Here is a 15,689-nt window from a genome sequence, read left to right on the forward strand (position 1 = left end):
ACTTCACATGCTTTTGGATTTATCATAACCTGCTCGTTGAGGCAAGGTATTGTAATGTAACGGTAAATAAATATTTCCTTAAAACTTCATGCATTGTTCATCTTTCACATCCTACAACTTGCCGTTATAACAGCAGATTTTTATCGTTACAAACCCAACAATTGTTTATCAAACTATCATCGAACACTTCGGCTTTGCGTGACAATACATAGAACTGATGACATTTCCCTCTGCTCTAGAACTGACCGAGTTCCGATTTCCGTTTTGCACTGAAAACTGAATCCTGTTTCACTTTCATTCTCCTTTTGAAATAATTAATTTAATATAACCTATGACCTGGAACTGAATGATATATTGTTTATTTTGCACAATTAAAACACTAATTACAACAGTAATTACAGTATCGATGTCAGTTCTTGTGCTTTCGAGCATATTGGGCAGTAAGCTGATGCCACTGGTTTCTGTTGGCAGCAGTTTTCTCCGCATCACTAGACAGTGCGTTGAGCATCAAAGATTATTGACATTAAAAAGGCATTTGATAGTATTCAAAGAGAGTCCCTATGGAGCATTGGTTTGCACTATGGCATTTCTCTACGCGTTGTCAACATCTTTGCGAATAATGAACACAATCTGATTAACATTGATAATGTTACTCGAATTTGTGATGCTGTATTCGAACGATGACAAGAAAAACTGACTTCTTCGACATTTTCACTAGAGTGAGGCACGGCCGGATCCTGTCAACTCGCGTCTTCTCACTGACAGTACACATTGTCCAGAAGAGATCAACAAACCCCGACAGAGGAATCTCATGAAGACAATAACTAACACTTACCCTTCAACTCGTTTCATCCCCTCAAAGAATTTCACGTTCAAATATTAATGAACGTAAAACATTAATTTTGATGCTAAATCTTTTTCCGCCACTAATTTACCAAAAACTTTAAACTATCGACATCCAACCGCAATTCTTTTATATATAAATCTCTTATCCCTTTTCTTGCTTAAGTCATTAGACTGCAGCCATAACAGGCCACCACCTTGAAGAATTTTAGTCGTACAAATCGACCCTAGGGTTTATTTTCTTTTTGTACCCAAGATGTTCTGCGGTTGTACTGAACCCGGAACCACGCGCTTACAAAGCGAGCTTCTTAATCACCCAGCCATGCCCACTTGGACGAGTCACCACTTTAACTTTGACAGTTGTATGGCAATTCTGTCAAACTTTTCAGTTTGAAGTTTTGCCATGTTTATGTTGCCCGATTCTTTGATGGAATTATTAAAAATATACAGATTGTACTATGGCTCCCTAGTCAGGTATTTTTAGCGAAAGTTCTGTCCCAATTTCTAACCTGCAAAAGGTCACAATTACTCCTTATTCCAAAAATACTCTTTATCTCATAAATGTAACAGTTGTCTATTGAAATATTAACGTAAAATTATGTAGTTAATTTTGATGTTCAGTTTCTGGCGCTCTGCGTTCCGAGTTCAAATTCCGTCGAGGTAGACTTTGCCTTTCACCAGTTCGCCGTCGATAAAATGATTACCATTTGAAACTGGGGGTCGGTGTAATCGAATAACTCCTCCTTAAAACTGCTGGCCTTGTGCCAAACTAAGAAAGAATTTTAATGTTCAGATTATTAGCGTGAACATTTATTCCATTCGTTTTCGTCTTTCTATATTTCGAGTTCGAATTCCAGCGGGGTCCATTTCAGCTTTAATTCAATTGGGTTCGATAAAATATATACCATTGATCTACAGAGATCCATGTATAATACGCACTTTTTTTCCGCCGAGGGGAAGAGTAAAATCTTAATGCAAAGAGTTTTCTCTGAATCACTTTTAGAAAGAAAAAAAAATACAATAATGTAATAAAGCCGAATAGTTTAAATTATTTCTTTATTGCCCATAGGGGGCTAAACATTGAGGAGACAAACAAGGACAGACAGAGGGATTAAGTCGATTACGTCGACCCCAGTGCGTAACTGGTACTTATTTAATTGACTCCGAAAGGATGAAAGGCAAAATCGACCTCGGCGGAATTTGAACTCAGAACGTAACGGCAGACGAAATAGGTGAGGAGAAGCACCTTGGACAAGAGTTTTTAACCACAGCCCCTGCCTGGCTAAACCCTTGTAAGTGGATTTGGTGGAAGGAAACTTCCACATATCCGTATATAATTTTTTTAGTATTATTGTTTATCACTTATTGTATATGAAATGAAATATTAAAAAAACTAATTTAATGGGTTATATTCGATCATCTGCTCATGTAGCAGTTATTCAATACTCCATGTTATGCATGTCATTATAGCAATCCGTGTATCATACTTCTTTAAGATACATTGTTGAAAGCCAACTAAACTGCTGTATTCGTCTCGAGATATCAACTCTTATTGACGTAGAGTATTAAGAAACACACAGTAGCAGATGAAAATCACATAGCTGTGACTGAATTTGTCTTAACATGCGGTTGTAAGTGAATATTTGCTGCTGATGAAGCCCAAAAAGGTAGAAATGTGTTTTTAGCACTGCGACCACCACAGCTCCGTTTGTTGCTGATATATTTCAGGGTCGAGATTAACACTATACTTCTATAAGAGATGCTTTCTCGAGACGAAAACTAATATTTTCAGCGATGTATCTGTTTTAAGAATGATACACGGGTTGCTATTTTAAAATAATTTTGCTTCTACCGTTCATAACGAAGTTTTTAAGATAATTTAAATCTCAAAATGAAGACGCATATTATACTTGGACGTTTATAATCGACTATTCTTGTCCCCACAAATTTTTGATTAATATCATTTTAATAGTAATGGACAGGAAAAGGCGGCGAGCTGACAGTCGTTAGCACGCCGGGGAAAATGCTTAGCAGTATTTCATCTGCCGTTACGTTCTGAGTTCAAATTCCGCCGAGGTCGACTTTGCCGTTCATACTTTCGGTGAACGATAAAATAAGTACCAGTTGAGTACTGGGGTCAATGTGATCGACTTACCTAATCCCTCGAAACTACTGGCTTTGTGCCAGAATTTTAAAATTAATATTAATAGACGTGAAAAGGCGGCGAGCTGGCAGAATCGCTTGAACGCCAGGTAAAATGTTTTGCGGCGTTTTGTCCGTCTTTACGTTCTGAGTTCGAATTATTATGAGGATGATTTAGCTTTTCATCCATCGATAAAATAAGAACCAAGTGATCACTGGGATTGATGTAATCGACTGAACCCCACCCCACCCCACAAATTGCTGGCCTTGTACTGAAATTTGAAACCGATATTAATAGACGTGTTGCAGAACTCAGGTTTTTGGGGGTTTCTTTATATCTGTTGCCACTGCGCAACAAGTAATTGCGATTATATTCGTTCAAGTTTCCCAATGATACAAGGTTCGAATATCTTTCATACACAGCCTGTACATCACATTAAAAAGTTCTCTGAAAATTATTATTATTACTCTTCTTTGAATCAACAATTGGTTCAGTCTTAAAGAACAGTGGTCTTCCGTCATTTTTTGATTTTTTTTACTTATGGATCTCACTAATTCTTGTTTTATTCTGATGGATCCTCATATCCATTCGATGTTTTAAAAAAATCTCATATGTTTATAATTAAATATCAGGAATTATATATTTTTTTTAATTGTTGAAATTTTGTGTTTATTGTGGAAATGTAACCGATTTATTGCACATCAATTTTAACAACAAAACCTTTTATCGACCCCACCAAAAGTCTTACGAACCCTGATTGAAAACCACTGCTACAGAAATACAAAAGAAACAGAATATCAAACATGTGACCCGGCCTACATTCTGTGTATGTGTGTGTATATCTGTATTCTCTCTCTGTAGATAGATACATAGATAGATGATATACTTGCTTATGTATATGTATTGACAGGTGATTGTGCAACTTCGTTGTACATTGTCTTTTGTACTTTGATATACATAGACATCCCTAAACATTTGTCTTCGTTTATGCAATCAATCACTTTGTATTTGTGTTGCCCTTCAACCAAATAAAAAAATTATCATCGATATTATATTTTAAAGGCAGCAAGATGGCAGAATCGTTAGCACGAAGGGCAAAATGCTTAGCGATTTTTCATCCGTCTTTACGTTATGAGTTCAAATTCCACCGAAGTCGACTTTGCCTTTCATCCTTTCGGGGTCGATAAATTAAGTATCAGTGGAACACTGGGGTCAATGTAATCGACTTGTCCCCTTCCCCAAAATTTCAGGCCTTGTGCCTTTAGTAGAAATGATTGTTGTTGTTATATGGGGTTGAGTTTCGAAACGGGTAGGGCGATGGACAAGATACCTAGAAGCTTATTTTCTATTATTCAGCACCAATGTTCATTGTGTTTTCGTCCCTTCTTTGGTATTTTGGGGTTTCACCTGCAACCACGATCTCTTCAGCAAGGCTCTCACAATATGATCCTCTCCAAATGTAAATGCTTTGTCATAAATAACTTCTGGAAAGACTAATCCGCCCGCCCGTTTTCTTCAAAGTAGTACAAGTCTCACTTAGAATTTACAATGGACCGTTTTTGTTCTTTTTTTTTTTTTAGGAGATAATCATTCCAAACAACGCTTTTTTACTCGTTGAAGGACTGGTGCCTTTTTCAACTTGAACAAGAGGGAATGACAGTAACTCTGACCCTTTACAGGGGTTCAAAGTTAATAGAAGGAAGGGAGAAAGGTATCCACAAACCTGGCTTCAATGCTTGCCATAGAATGGCACCGTTTAAGGAACGCTAGGATCAGGCGAAGGATTAAGCCTTCTACTAAAGTAGAACACAGCGGGATTTGAACGCAGAACAAAAGAGTCGTTACAAATACCGCAAGAATTTCTGCTCGATGCTTAAAGATTACTGCTTGTTCACCGCTCTGGAATGGTACTTAATTTATCGACCCCGGAAAGATAATTGACAAGATTGACCTCGACACTATTTGAATTCAGAATGCGAGGTGCCGGAGGTTGTTTTTTTTTTTTTTGTTTTCTGGCTCTAAAAGCCTTTAAAAATCTAAAAAGGGGCCAAAATTATGAAATTTAAAACTATAAAATCATCATTTTTTTAACTCTAAGCAAAAAACTAAATAAATAAATAAATAAATAAATAAAATGTTTTTGGGTTCTAAAGCCCTCAAAAAGGCAAAAAGAGCTGATTTTATAGTTTTGGCATTTTTTAACCCTTTAATGTCTAAGCCGGCCAAAACCCGTTGTATATTATTCCTCTACGAAATCTTTTTTTAAAAAATTAACAAATCACGCTAGTGAATTCTGATAGCTTTGAGATAATGTGAGGGCTTTTCTTCCAGAAAGCACAGAACTGGGAGAAAAACAAAATTAACTGGGGTGGATGCCAACAGAGAAAATATCGACTTCCATAAAGTGGAAAAAATAAATGGAAGGGAAAAAGTTGGTAAATATTTCGGTGTGAACGCAAATATCTGTTACGTGGTAGCAGGGCATGCTAGAAATAGCAACCAAATCTTCACTTTTCTGGGAAAAGGAGCCGTTTACACGTAATTTCGATGTCACATTCGTTGAAAGCATGCAAAATAGCCCTTCTTTGTATCGTATAACTGCCCAAATGTTTTTTTTTGCCGCCTGTTACGTTCTATTTTCTTTAGTTATTGTGCGGTGATAGCTTTAAGCTTATAAAATACTATTGTTATTATTTATAGAATTGTAAAAATCGACGCTGCTTAACAAAAACTATATATATATATAAATTTAAATTTAACGGCTTTATACTTTTATAAGGAGCTTATATATAGATGTAAGCTACCTCTAAATATTTGTCTTTTATCGACTAAACCTGCCAAAATGGTGCCCCAATATTGTCGCAGTTCCATTACTGTTTTTCTTCCTTTTTTCTCTATCACACGACTTTGTAAATGAACAATCTGGTCCATTTATTTTAATGGACTGCCAATGTATAGAGTGCGTTTCTCTGCCCTGGAGTCAGGAAGACACTCGGCAAGAAATAGAAACAGAATTGAAAGATGATAATGAAAATAATAATAATAATAATAATATCGGACGATTGTAGTGCGAAAGACATGTTAGCCATTCAAAAATGCACGAAGGCTGTCGACTTCACTAAAATGTTTATTTGTAATATGGTGTCAAATTTTTCGTCGCCCGAAACTGCGACCTGCCTCGCTGACAAAAAAAATTTGATGCATCTTTGTATTTTCCATTCAGTCACTTTAAGTTTCAGCACACTATCTCAAATCAAAACACTTGCAATACAAATACGTCTCCGTAACAACAACAACAATAATAATAACAATAATAATAATAAGTCAAGCTAAGTAGAAGAGACTGGATTAAATTTAGCTGATAATAGTGAACAACAGGGAGAAAATTAGCTGACGGTAATTTTTGAGACACTTTGGGAGTAAAAAATGCGTCTTATACGCCATTATATATGGTAAGCAGCGTTGGATTATCCATAAGGCAAAATAAACATACACTTAGAGCTTCAAAGGAAGAGGGGCAACACAGAAATGGTAAAAGGTTTACGGCACAAAAGAAATCACTTTAAACTTGCTTAAATAATATTCGAAGTGGTTTATTTGATCGGAAATATAATTTTGAAGAGTTCGTGGTGTCATGGTGAGGATCTGATGAATGATTAAATAAGTACCAGCACTGGGGTCGATAAAATCGACTTTATCCGTTTGTCTGTCCTTGTTTGTCCCCTCTGTGTGTAGCCCCTTGTGGGTAGTAAAGAAATAGGTATTTCGTCTGTCTTTACGTTCTGAGTTCAAATTCCGCCGAGGTTGACTTTGCCTTTCATCCTATCGAGGTCGATAAATTAAGTACCAGTTACACACTGGAGTCGATCTAACCGACTTAATCCCCTCCCAAAAATTTCGGGCTTTGTGCCTAGAGTAGAAAAGTATTTCGTCTGTCTTTACGTTCTGAGTTGAAATTCCATCGAGATCGACTTTGCTTTTCATCCTTTCAGGGTTGATAAATTAAGTACCAGTTGCGTTCTGGGGTCGATCTAATCGACTGGCCCCTTTCTTCAAAATTTTAAGCTTTGTGCCTAGAGCAGAAAAGAATAATGCCGTCTTTTAGAGATTTTTTCTTCTTTTGTACATCCAGTCGTACACTAATATTCGCCTTCCCTTTTTAAGATGAAAGGGCTTTGTTTGAAGTAAACCTGATTGTTATTTCTAGCTGGTCGAGCGACCACGTTGACTTGTATCGAATTGCCGTTAAATGGAGAGCGAATTGGAATGGACCGATGTCGTGTGCCAAAAGTGGGACAGGGTAACACAAAGATCCATTTCTCTACGGTACAAGAGGACTTGTAACAAATGTTTAATTTGTAGTTTTATGTTTACATTCAATGGAAAAGTTTACAAATTTGCCTCGTTAGGAGGATGATAATGTAAGGATATATTCGTCGTCGTCTTCATCATCACTATTATTGTTGTTGTTCGATATTGTTGTTGCTGTTATTAAGGAAGCGAGCTGGTGGAATCGTTTGTGCGCAGGTTTAAAAGCTTAGCGCCATTTCTTCCGACTGTTTACGTTCCAAGTTCAAATACTTCTGAGGTCAATTTTACCGTTCATCTATTCGGCTTTTGATAAAATAAAGTGCCAATCAAGTACTAGGGTCCCGCCACCCTAAAATTGCTGTCCTTGTGCCCAAATTTGAAATGAATATTATTAAGGGCGCCTGGCACCTGGAGTGTCGTCAGACGCTTACACTTCTCTGCCAGTCGGGCAATGCGGTCGGTGGCAGTTCCACTATGGAGAGTTAGTGGCGAGCAAGTAGGATGAGGTTCTCGGGGAGACTCTGGATATGGACAAGAATGAATTGGTTGGTTTGTTCCGGAGAACTTTCGGGCCGGGACCTATGGATAACTTCGAGAAATCCTTGGCCTGGCAGTACTACCGCGGGGCACTGCCTGTTCGGGATAAACTCTACAGGCACGAAAGTGCGGTCAGCTGGGCTTTCCCGAGATGCTCGCAGAGTGATGAAATCGTTCTACACGCTCTCGTCCAGTGTCCGAGTATTTCTGACTTGTGGGTTTATGTGGGACACCTTCCCCAACGTGTGGATCTGATCTGGCTATCGGCTGAGTCCATTGTGAAGATAGGCCCGTCACTTTCCTTTGGCCGGAAAGGGCAAGCTGTTTTTCTTTGCCTTAGCGATAGAGGCTGTGTATTGGACCAGACTGGAAGGGCTGAAGACAGACATTTTCCTCTTTGGCCAAGCCATCATCATCTTTTACAGGTTTCACTTGAAAAGAAAAGTGAGGGTGGAAAGGAAAGTCCTAGGAGGTCTCTTCTTTTGGGGAATTTTGTTGTAATATTCGGTTGTTTTTGTTTTATTTTTATTGCTTACAAGACTTTCATGTAACCCCACATGCGTGTTTTTTTTATATAAACCCTTTGTGGTTAACAAAGAAATTATTATTATTATTATTATTATTATTATTATTATTATTCTATGTTTGACTTTTGCTTTACATTTGTACAAGTTGGCTCCAAGTCTCACCCAGAGACCTCAAGAGACAACAAGTTGGAAGTTCATGTTGGTGTTATGCCGAGTGTGCCATATATTTGGTTTTGTACTTAGTGTTTTACTAGTGAATCTATTATTATTATTATTAAGGTGGGTGGTGAGCTGGAAGAATCGCTTAGCGATATTTCATCCATCTTCACGTTTTGAGTTCAAATTCCGCCGAGGTTGACTCTGCCGTTCATCCTTTCGAGATCGATGAAATAAGTACTAATTGGGCACTGGAGTTGATGTAATCGACTAGTCCCCCCACCTCAAATATCAAGCCTTGTGCCTATAGTAGAAAAGATTATTATTATTATTGTTGTTGTTGTTGTTGTTATATACATAATTCTCCTTCTTTTTACTCAAGACGACTGATTTAAGGGAGATTTGGATGCTATTTCTAGTAAATAAAAAGTTCATGTAAAAGTTTTGTCGAACCCAGGTAATAAAGTCACAGAAAAAAAAGTTACAGGGGTTTTGTCCGGATCCCATAAATTGACTTTTTACCTGTGACTTTTTTTCCGAGTCATCGTTGCCTTGTTTTTCTACATTTGTTATCTATTTTCTGTTGATGTTTTTGTTATTCTGAATGTTACAACAACAACAACAACAGGGACAACAGAAGCTTCCAACCAAGGCGAAAGCCTCTGTTTGTTTAGAAATAGCACTCAAGTCTCCCTCACATTCACCAGTGCCGTCTTTGCAACATTGTAAGCTCCTTTAGCAAATCAACACCCTGGGCCCTATCGTATTTATTTATTGACAACAAACCACAGCACCCACAGATCAGAATCAGACCCCTAGACCCAAGGGTGGACCTGAGCAAATGCCCGGTGTGCCAATGCCCAAAGATGGCACTGCATACCACATCTTGCTGTCTTTACAAAAAATGGAGGAGTCCTAGGATACATTAATCATTTACTTCATTCAGTCTTTGAACTGCGCCCATGTTGGAGCACTGCTTTGAATGGTTTTATTCAGTGGTTCTTTACGGAGGTCCATGTAAGATTTGGAGAGAGATCCACGCAAGCATAGAAAATCAGAGATCCACACTAGTATTTTAAGCATCCGTGGATAAATTTTGATTTACATGACTTTATTGCAAGGAACCGTTGGGTTTCTTTCTCTAACGTTTTACGTAAGTTCAGCCCACACAAAGGAATGTGTGATGAGCAAAATAGGAATTTTGAAAGAAGTTTCTATAAAACTAGTTTTTAAACACTGAATGGCTATAGGGGTCTCTCCCCCTCCTGATCATAGACTCGAAAACAGGGGCTGTAGAGGTGCGCTTGCGCCCCCTGAAACTATTGGGGTGCAATGAAAACGCTTTGAGCATCCTCCCCAGACAAATGGTTACCGTCCCCTTAGCGAATTTTGTTCCTGCCTCTGATAGTTTAATTTCCATATTCTTAATGTCGTTATTTTGGTTCTCTTGTGACAAATAAAACACGTTGTTGTTGCTGTTGTTGTTTAGTCCCCAGCCATCTTTGGCAGAATCTATGTGCGGGGGTCAACAAGAGAAATTTCATAATGCAAGATAAGGTTGCTTTCAGGCCCCGAAAGGAGGATGTCCTCTCAAAACTCAGTGGTGCGGGTTTTTCTGTTTTTTAGGGTCCGTTCCCTTTTTCCTTATTTTCACCTGTTCACCTTTTTGAGCTCTGTGTCCCAGGTCATTGGTCGGGTTGGACACCATTCCGCCCTACTTGTCATAGAAAACATATCAAGCATGACATGCCAGGCATGAGCATCCCGTTGTATTTTCCAGGACTAGTCCTTCTAGGACCATATCATCCAATCTGTAATATTTTACCCAAGACAAGGGCAGCGAGCTGGCAGAAATGTTAGCACACCAGGCGAAATGCCTAGCGGTATTTCGTCTGTCTTTACGTTCTGAGTTCAAATTCCGCTGAGGTCGAATTTGTATTTCGTCCTTTCGGGGTCGATAAATTAAGTACCAGTTGCGCACTGGGTTCGATCTAATCGACTGAACTCCTCCCCCAAAAATTTCGGGCCTTGTGCCTAGAGTAGATAAATAAATTTTCCCAAGACAGTAGTGTCATTTTAGGAAGAGATTTGGCTGCTCTTTCTAGTCATTCGAACGATCACGTAGAGGCTCTTTCTGTTGTCGAATGTTAGTGGCGGTGGTGACGGTCATGTTGATGTTGGTAGTGATTGGTGTTGGTGGCGCTGCTGGGGATTGTGTTATTGTTGATGGTGGTTGTGGTACTTTCTGTTTGTCTAAGTGACCTTTGATCGATACAATGTCTATCAATAGAAAGTGACAGCCTATATTAAACAAAAAAAAAAAACCCTGACAGTTGTCTGTCAGCTGATATTCAACCCATCTATTCGTCTCTTGGCTATTTTTGGCGCCAAAACAATGTTTATTTACAAATGATGCCATGTGTTAACTTTACGATATTTTATTAGTCATGTACTATAAATGAAATGAAACTTCTCTCGCACAGAGATCCAATGTTTGTACGAATCAGGAACGAGTTAGAGCCACAACGATGCCAACCCGGCCCTGTAGTAAAATCACATGATGTTTAAACTGCGCACACGTGTGTCTAAGTGTTTACATTGAGCCCTGGGGTGCTGTGATGTAATTGTAGCGACAAGAGAATAGTTCTTCCAACCATTGTTTTTTTTTGTTTCGTTTGTTGATATTTATTTACTCAAAATATTTGTGGTTAAGAAGGTTCGCTTTTACAACCATGCGGTTTCGGGTTCGGACTCACGGCGCAGCACCTTGGGGAGGTGTTTTCTATCATAGCTCCAGGTTATACTGAGTAAATTTGATAGACTGAAAAAGTGAGGAAACCCATTGTATATATATGTCGTCGTCGTCGACGATGACCAAAGATTTCACACGGGAGTGTGTGAGAGAGAGAGAGAGAGAAAATGGAAGGGGGGGGATTACGATAAACACAGGTTTATATTATTTGTTTCCACGTACGTTTCACCACTGTTTGGGAGGCTTAACCCCAACGGGTCCCCAGGGAATACTTCATTGCATTATGTTACAGAGAACTAGTGCGCACTGTGTGTGTACTGATTTCAAATTTTGGCACAGGGCAAGTATTTTTCGGGGGCATGGGCTAGTCGATTACATCGAACCCAGTAATTTTTCGACCCCAAAAGGATGAAAGGCAAAGTCGACTTCGGAATTTAAACATATATATATATATATATATATATATATATATATACACACACACACACACACACATTATTCTTTTTTAGTTATTTGATTGCGGCCATGCTGGAGCATGGTCTTTTAGTCGAGTGAATCGACCCCAGGATTTATTCTTTATAAGCCTAGTACTTATTCTATCAGTATCTTTTGCCGAACCGCTAAGTTATAGTTATAGGGACGTAAACACACCAGCATCGGTGGTCAAGCGATGTTGGGGGTACAGACACACACACTATAGGAGAAGACACTTGCCCAAGGTGACACGCAGTGGGACTGAACCTGGAACCATAAGATTGGTAAGCGAGCTACTTACCACACAGCCACTCCTGCACCTATATATATATATGTGTGTGTGTATGTATGTATGTATATATGTATGTATGTATATATATAGTGGCAATCTTTGGAATAAATTGAGGCAATTGGTTTATTTTTCTACTTCTTTCTCTCGAAAGTCTCATAAAAAGTAACTGGTTCAAGGTGTTGTATTGTTTATACATTTAATATCTGGCAGACACGTTAGCACGCCGGGCGAAGTGCTTTGCGGTATTTCATCTGTTGTTACGTTCTGAGTTCAAATTCCGCCGAGGTCAACTTTGCCTTTCATCCTTTCAGGGTCGATAAATAAAGTACCAGTTGAGGACTGGGGTCGATATACTCGACTTAATCCGTTTGTCTGTCCTTGTTTGTCCTCTCTGTGTTTAGCCCCTTGTGGGTAGTAAAGAAATAGGTATTTCGCCTGCCACTCTGAATTCAAATTCTGCCGAGGTTGACTTTGCCTTTCATACTTTCGGGCTCGATAAATTAATTACCAGCTGCGTACTGGGGTTGATCTAATCAACTATCCCCTCCCCCAAATTGCAGGCCTTGTGCCTATAATAGAAAGGATTGTTTTATTTTACATCTTTACCACAATGCTTCAAGCAAGCTACAACATCCTTCTTACATTGTATAATGGCCTCAAATTTTGGTACAAGGCCAGCAACTTCAGGGGTAAGTTGATTACAGTGTCCAACTAGGCCTTGTTTTATCAGCCCCAGAAGGACTAAAGGCAAAAGTCAGCCCTGGCAGAATTTGAACTCAGAACGTAAAGATGGACAAAATGCTGCTGAGCATTTTGCCCAACATATTAACATTCCTGTCATTTCACCATCTTCTTCTTCTTCCATTATATAATGTTGAATCTCCTAATTTGTTAGTTGATGTCCATTTGAGAACATTCCAAACTTCTCAAATGTTTTTTTATTTTACTCCTCAGGCAAATTTCACCATGGCACTGGAAACGGTGGTTGAAGAACATGACGATGGTCAGTCTTCACCTCCAACATTGAATTTAGCAAGCCCGTCACTTGATTCATTGCACATCCATCAATCTTCTTTGAACATCGCTTCAACGGAACCTCCACCGTTTCTCTTGACTGAAATACATGACTATGAGGAAGAGAAAAACAGAAATAGTGTGGAAGAAGAGCAAATTCCACACAGTTCTGTTGTTGTGGAAGAACCGACCAATGAGTCTGAGGACAACACAACATATTTGGAACCTGGAGAAGATAAGGATTCAGAAAATACTTTTGAAGCTGATTACGATATTGAAGAACACTGGGACATTGATCAAGAAGGTAAATACACACATCTCTCTCTCTTATACCACCTTGATCGACCAGTCCATCGGGCGTCCATTTGACACCGCTAGTCACAGCACACTGTCCACTTTTCTCTGGATCATGCCTTCATCCACGTGCTCGCAATCGCCCTCCTAAAATCATAATTCCACCATCATGGAGGCCTTCTTTGTGGTTGATTCCACTTGTGTGGGTACCACTCGACAACTGCGCGGGTCCACCGATTAGCGATGAGCCGGGCAACATGTCCAGCAAATCTAAACTTGCTGCGTGTATATTCTACGATGACATCCCTCATGCCGGACTTCTGTCTGATGACCTCATTACTGATGTGCTCTCTCAACGAGATTCCAAGCATTGACCTCTCCATGGCTCTTTGAGCCGTTACCAGTCTCTACTCTTCTCTCTTTGTTGTAGCCCATGTTTCACTACCATACAACATTGCAGGTAGACCTGTGCTATTGATGAGGTTGGCGCAGGTGATCCTGTCCAACCTTCCCTTGAGCACATTCCTATATATATATATATATATTGTCAGACAATTAATTACTGGTTATGACATGTAATTCATCAGAATGTTACCATCAGTTTCATTTGGAAATGATTATTGAAGAGATTGCAAGATGCAACGAAAATTTTAGAAAAAATTAATAAGCAAATGAGTGGAAATTGAACCAGTGAGTGTGTTAAGTGATAAGGCACTAAAAGAGAATGACTCCCCCAGACACAACAAAATATGCTTCAACACACAAATTCACAAAAAGAATCTTGCAAACCAAATACAAAAACGAAATACACACACACACACACATTTATATACGATGGGCTTCTTTCAGTTTCGATCTACCAAATCCACTCACAAAGCTTGGGTTGTCTCAGGGCTATAGTAGAAGACACTAGCCCAAGGTGCTGCAGTGTGAACAGGGTGTTTATCTCCCTGTCTTCCCATCCATCCATTCACTCCACAACTCATCCACCAGTCTTTGTTAAACATCTGAATTTACTTCTCTAAGTTTGTTCCACATTTAAACAGCAACACAAACAATGTATTTCACATGATGAATCCATCCTCTAAATCAGACTAGTGTTTTATTATTTTTGTCTTTTCACAGAGGAGCCCTTATCCCATGATGTCACAGGCAAGAGCATGTACCTTGACTTATGCCAAGAAATGGGTATCCACCCCGTCTCCAGCTTCCTCCGTCACATCAGACAAGACCAGATTGCCTTACCGCATTATGGTCTGGGACCAGATGCTGTCAAGCCTATCAGTATAGTTCTACGGGTAAACATCAATAACTGCTACTTTGGTATGCAATCTACCTCACCAAGCATGACCTACAAGAGCCAAATTCTATTTCAGTTTGCGGTCTGCATGTTTCATTTATTTATTATGGCTTAAATAAAACATTCTTACATTTTTTTTTTAATAGATTTATTTAACAAAATTTTAATGAAGCAGATTTGAAGTAAGTTTACTAATTCTATGGGCAACTCGAATGAACAGGGGAATCGAACAAGCAGGCAAATTGAAGGAACAGGGGAATCAAACGAACATCAGCTAAAAAAATTTTAAATAGATAATTAGAATTTTTATACATTTTATGCATTTATCATTAAAAAGAAATTAGAATGAAGCCATTTTGAAACAAGTTTACTAATTTTATTGGTTTTTTCCTTGTTCTAATTATAACTTTTCTTATTGTAGATCACAATACAAAGTGTAGATCACATACCAAATCAGTTTCGTGACACGTAGATCACATACCAAAGTAGCACCCATTAATATCCATCTCTTTGTGATTAATCTGGGGTTTTTTGTTGGTTCTTTTTTTTTTGTTGTTGCTTCATTAATTGCTGTACACAAGAAGACCTGCCTACCACAACAGGACAGATGTCCTAGAAGCAAGGTGCCACATAAAAGGCCTTGGTGCTGATTCTGGTGCCATGTAAAAAGCACTGGTAATGGTGTCACGTACTCCCTGTGAAGTGGTTGGCATTTGGAAGGGCATCCAGCTGCAGAAACCATGCCAAAACAGACCTCACCACATAAAGAGCACCCAGTCTGCTCTGTGAAGTGGTTGGCATTAGGAAGGGCATCCAGCTCTAGAAACCATAATAAAACAGACAAAAGCCATCTAACCCATGTCAGCATTGGAAAACTGACATTAAATGAAGATAATGCTGATCTGCATCACCAAATTATCTTCATCTTTTACTTATTTCAGTCATTGGACAGCAGCCATGCTGGGGCACCACTTTGAAAAGTTCGACTGAACAAATCAATCCCAGTCCTTATTTTTTAAAGTCACCTTACTGGCACTCGAGTCCCA

The 15,689-nt window shown here is 38.9% G+C and overlaps 1 protein-coding gene across 2 annotated transcripts in view; it reads left to right on the top strand.

Annotated features, from left to right (window-relative positions):
* LOC115217448 (leucine-rich repeat-containing protein 74B-like) overlaps nucleotides 1-15,689 on the top strand; it is a 52,692-nt gene that overhangs the window by 20,266 nt on the left and 16,737 nt on the right. For both annotated transcript variants that reach the window (XM_036507322.1, XM_029787151.2), the window contains exons 2-3: nucleotides 12,990-13,353; nucleotides 14,469-14,641. In XM_036507322.1, the coding sequence (XP_036363215.1) occupies nucleotides 12,990-13,353; nucleotides 14,469-14,641 (537 nt within the window). The remainder of the gene's footprint in view (nucleotides 1-12,989; nucleotides 13,354-14,468; nucleotides 14,642-15,689) is intronic.

Source organism: Octopus sinensis, linkage group LG11 (assembly GCF_006345805.1).
Source record: "Octopus sinensis linkage group LG11, ASM634580v1, whole genome shotgun sequence".
NCBI classification, from domain to species: domain Eukaryota; kingdom Metazoa; phylum Mollusca; class Cephalopoda; order Octopoda; family Octopodidae; genus Octopus; species Octopus sinensis.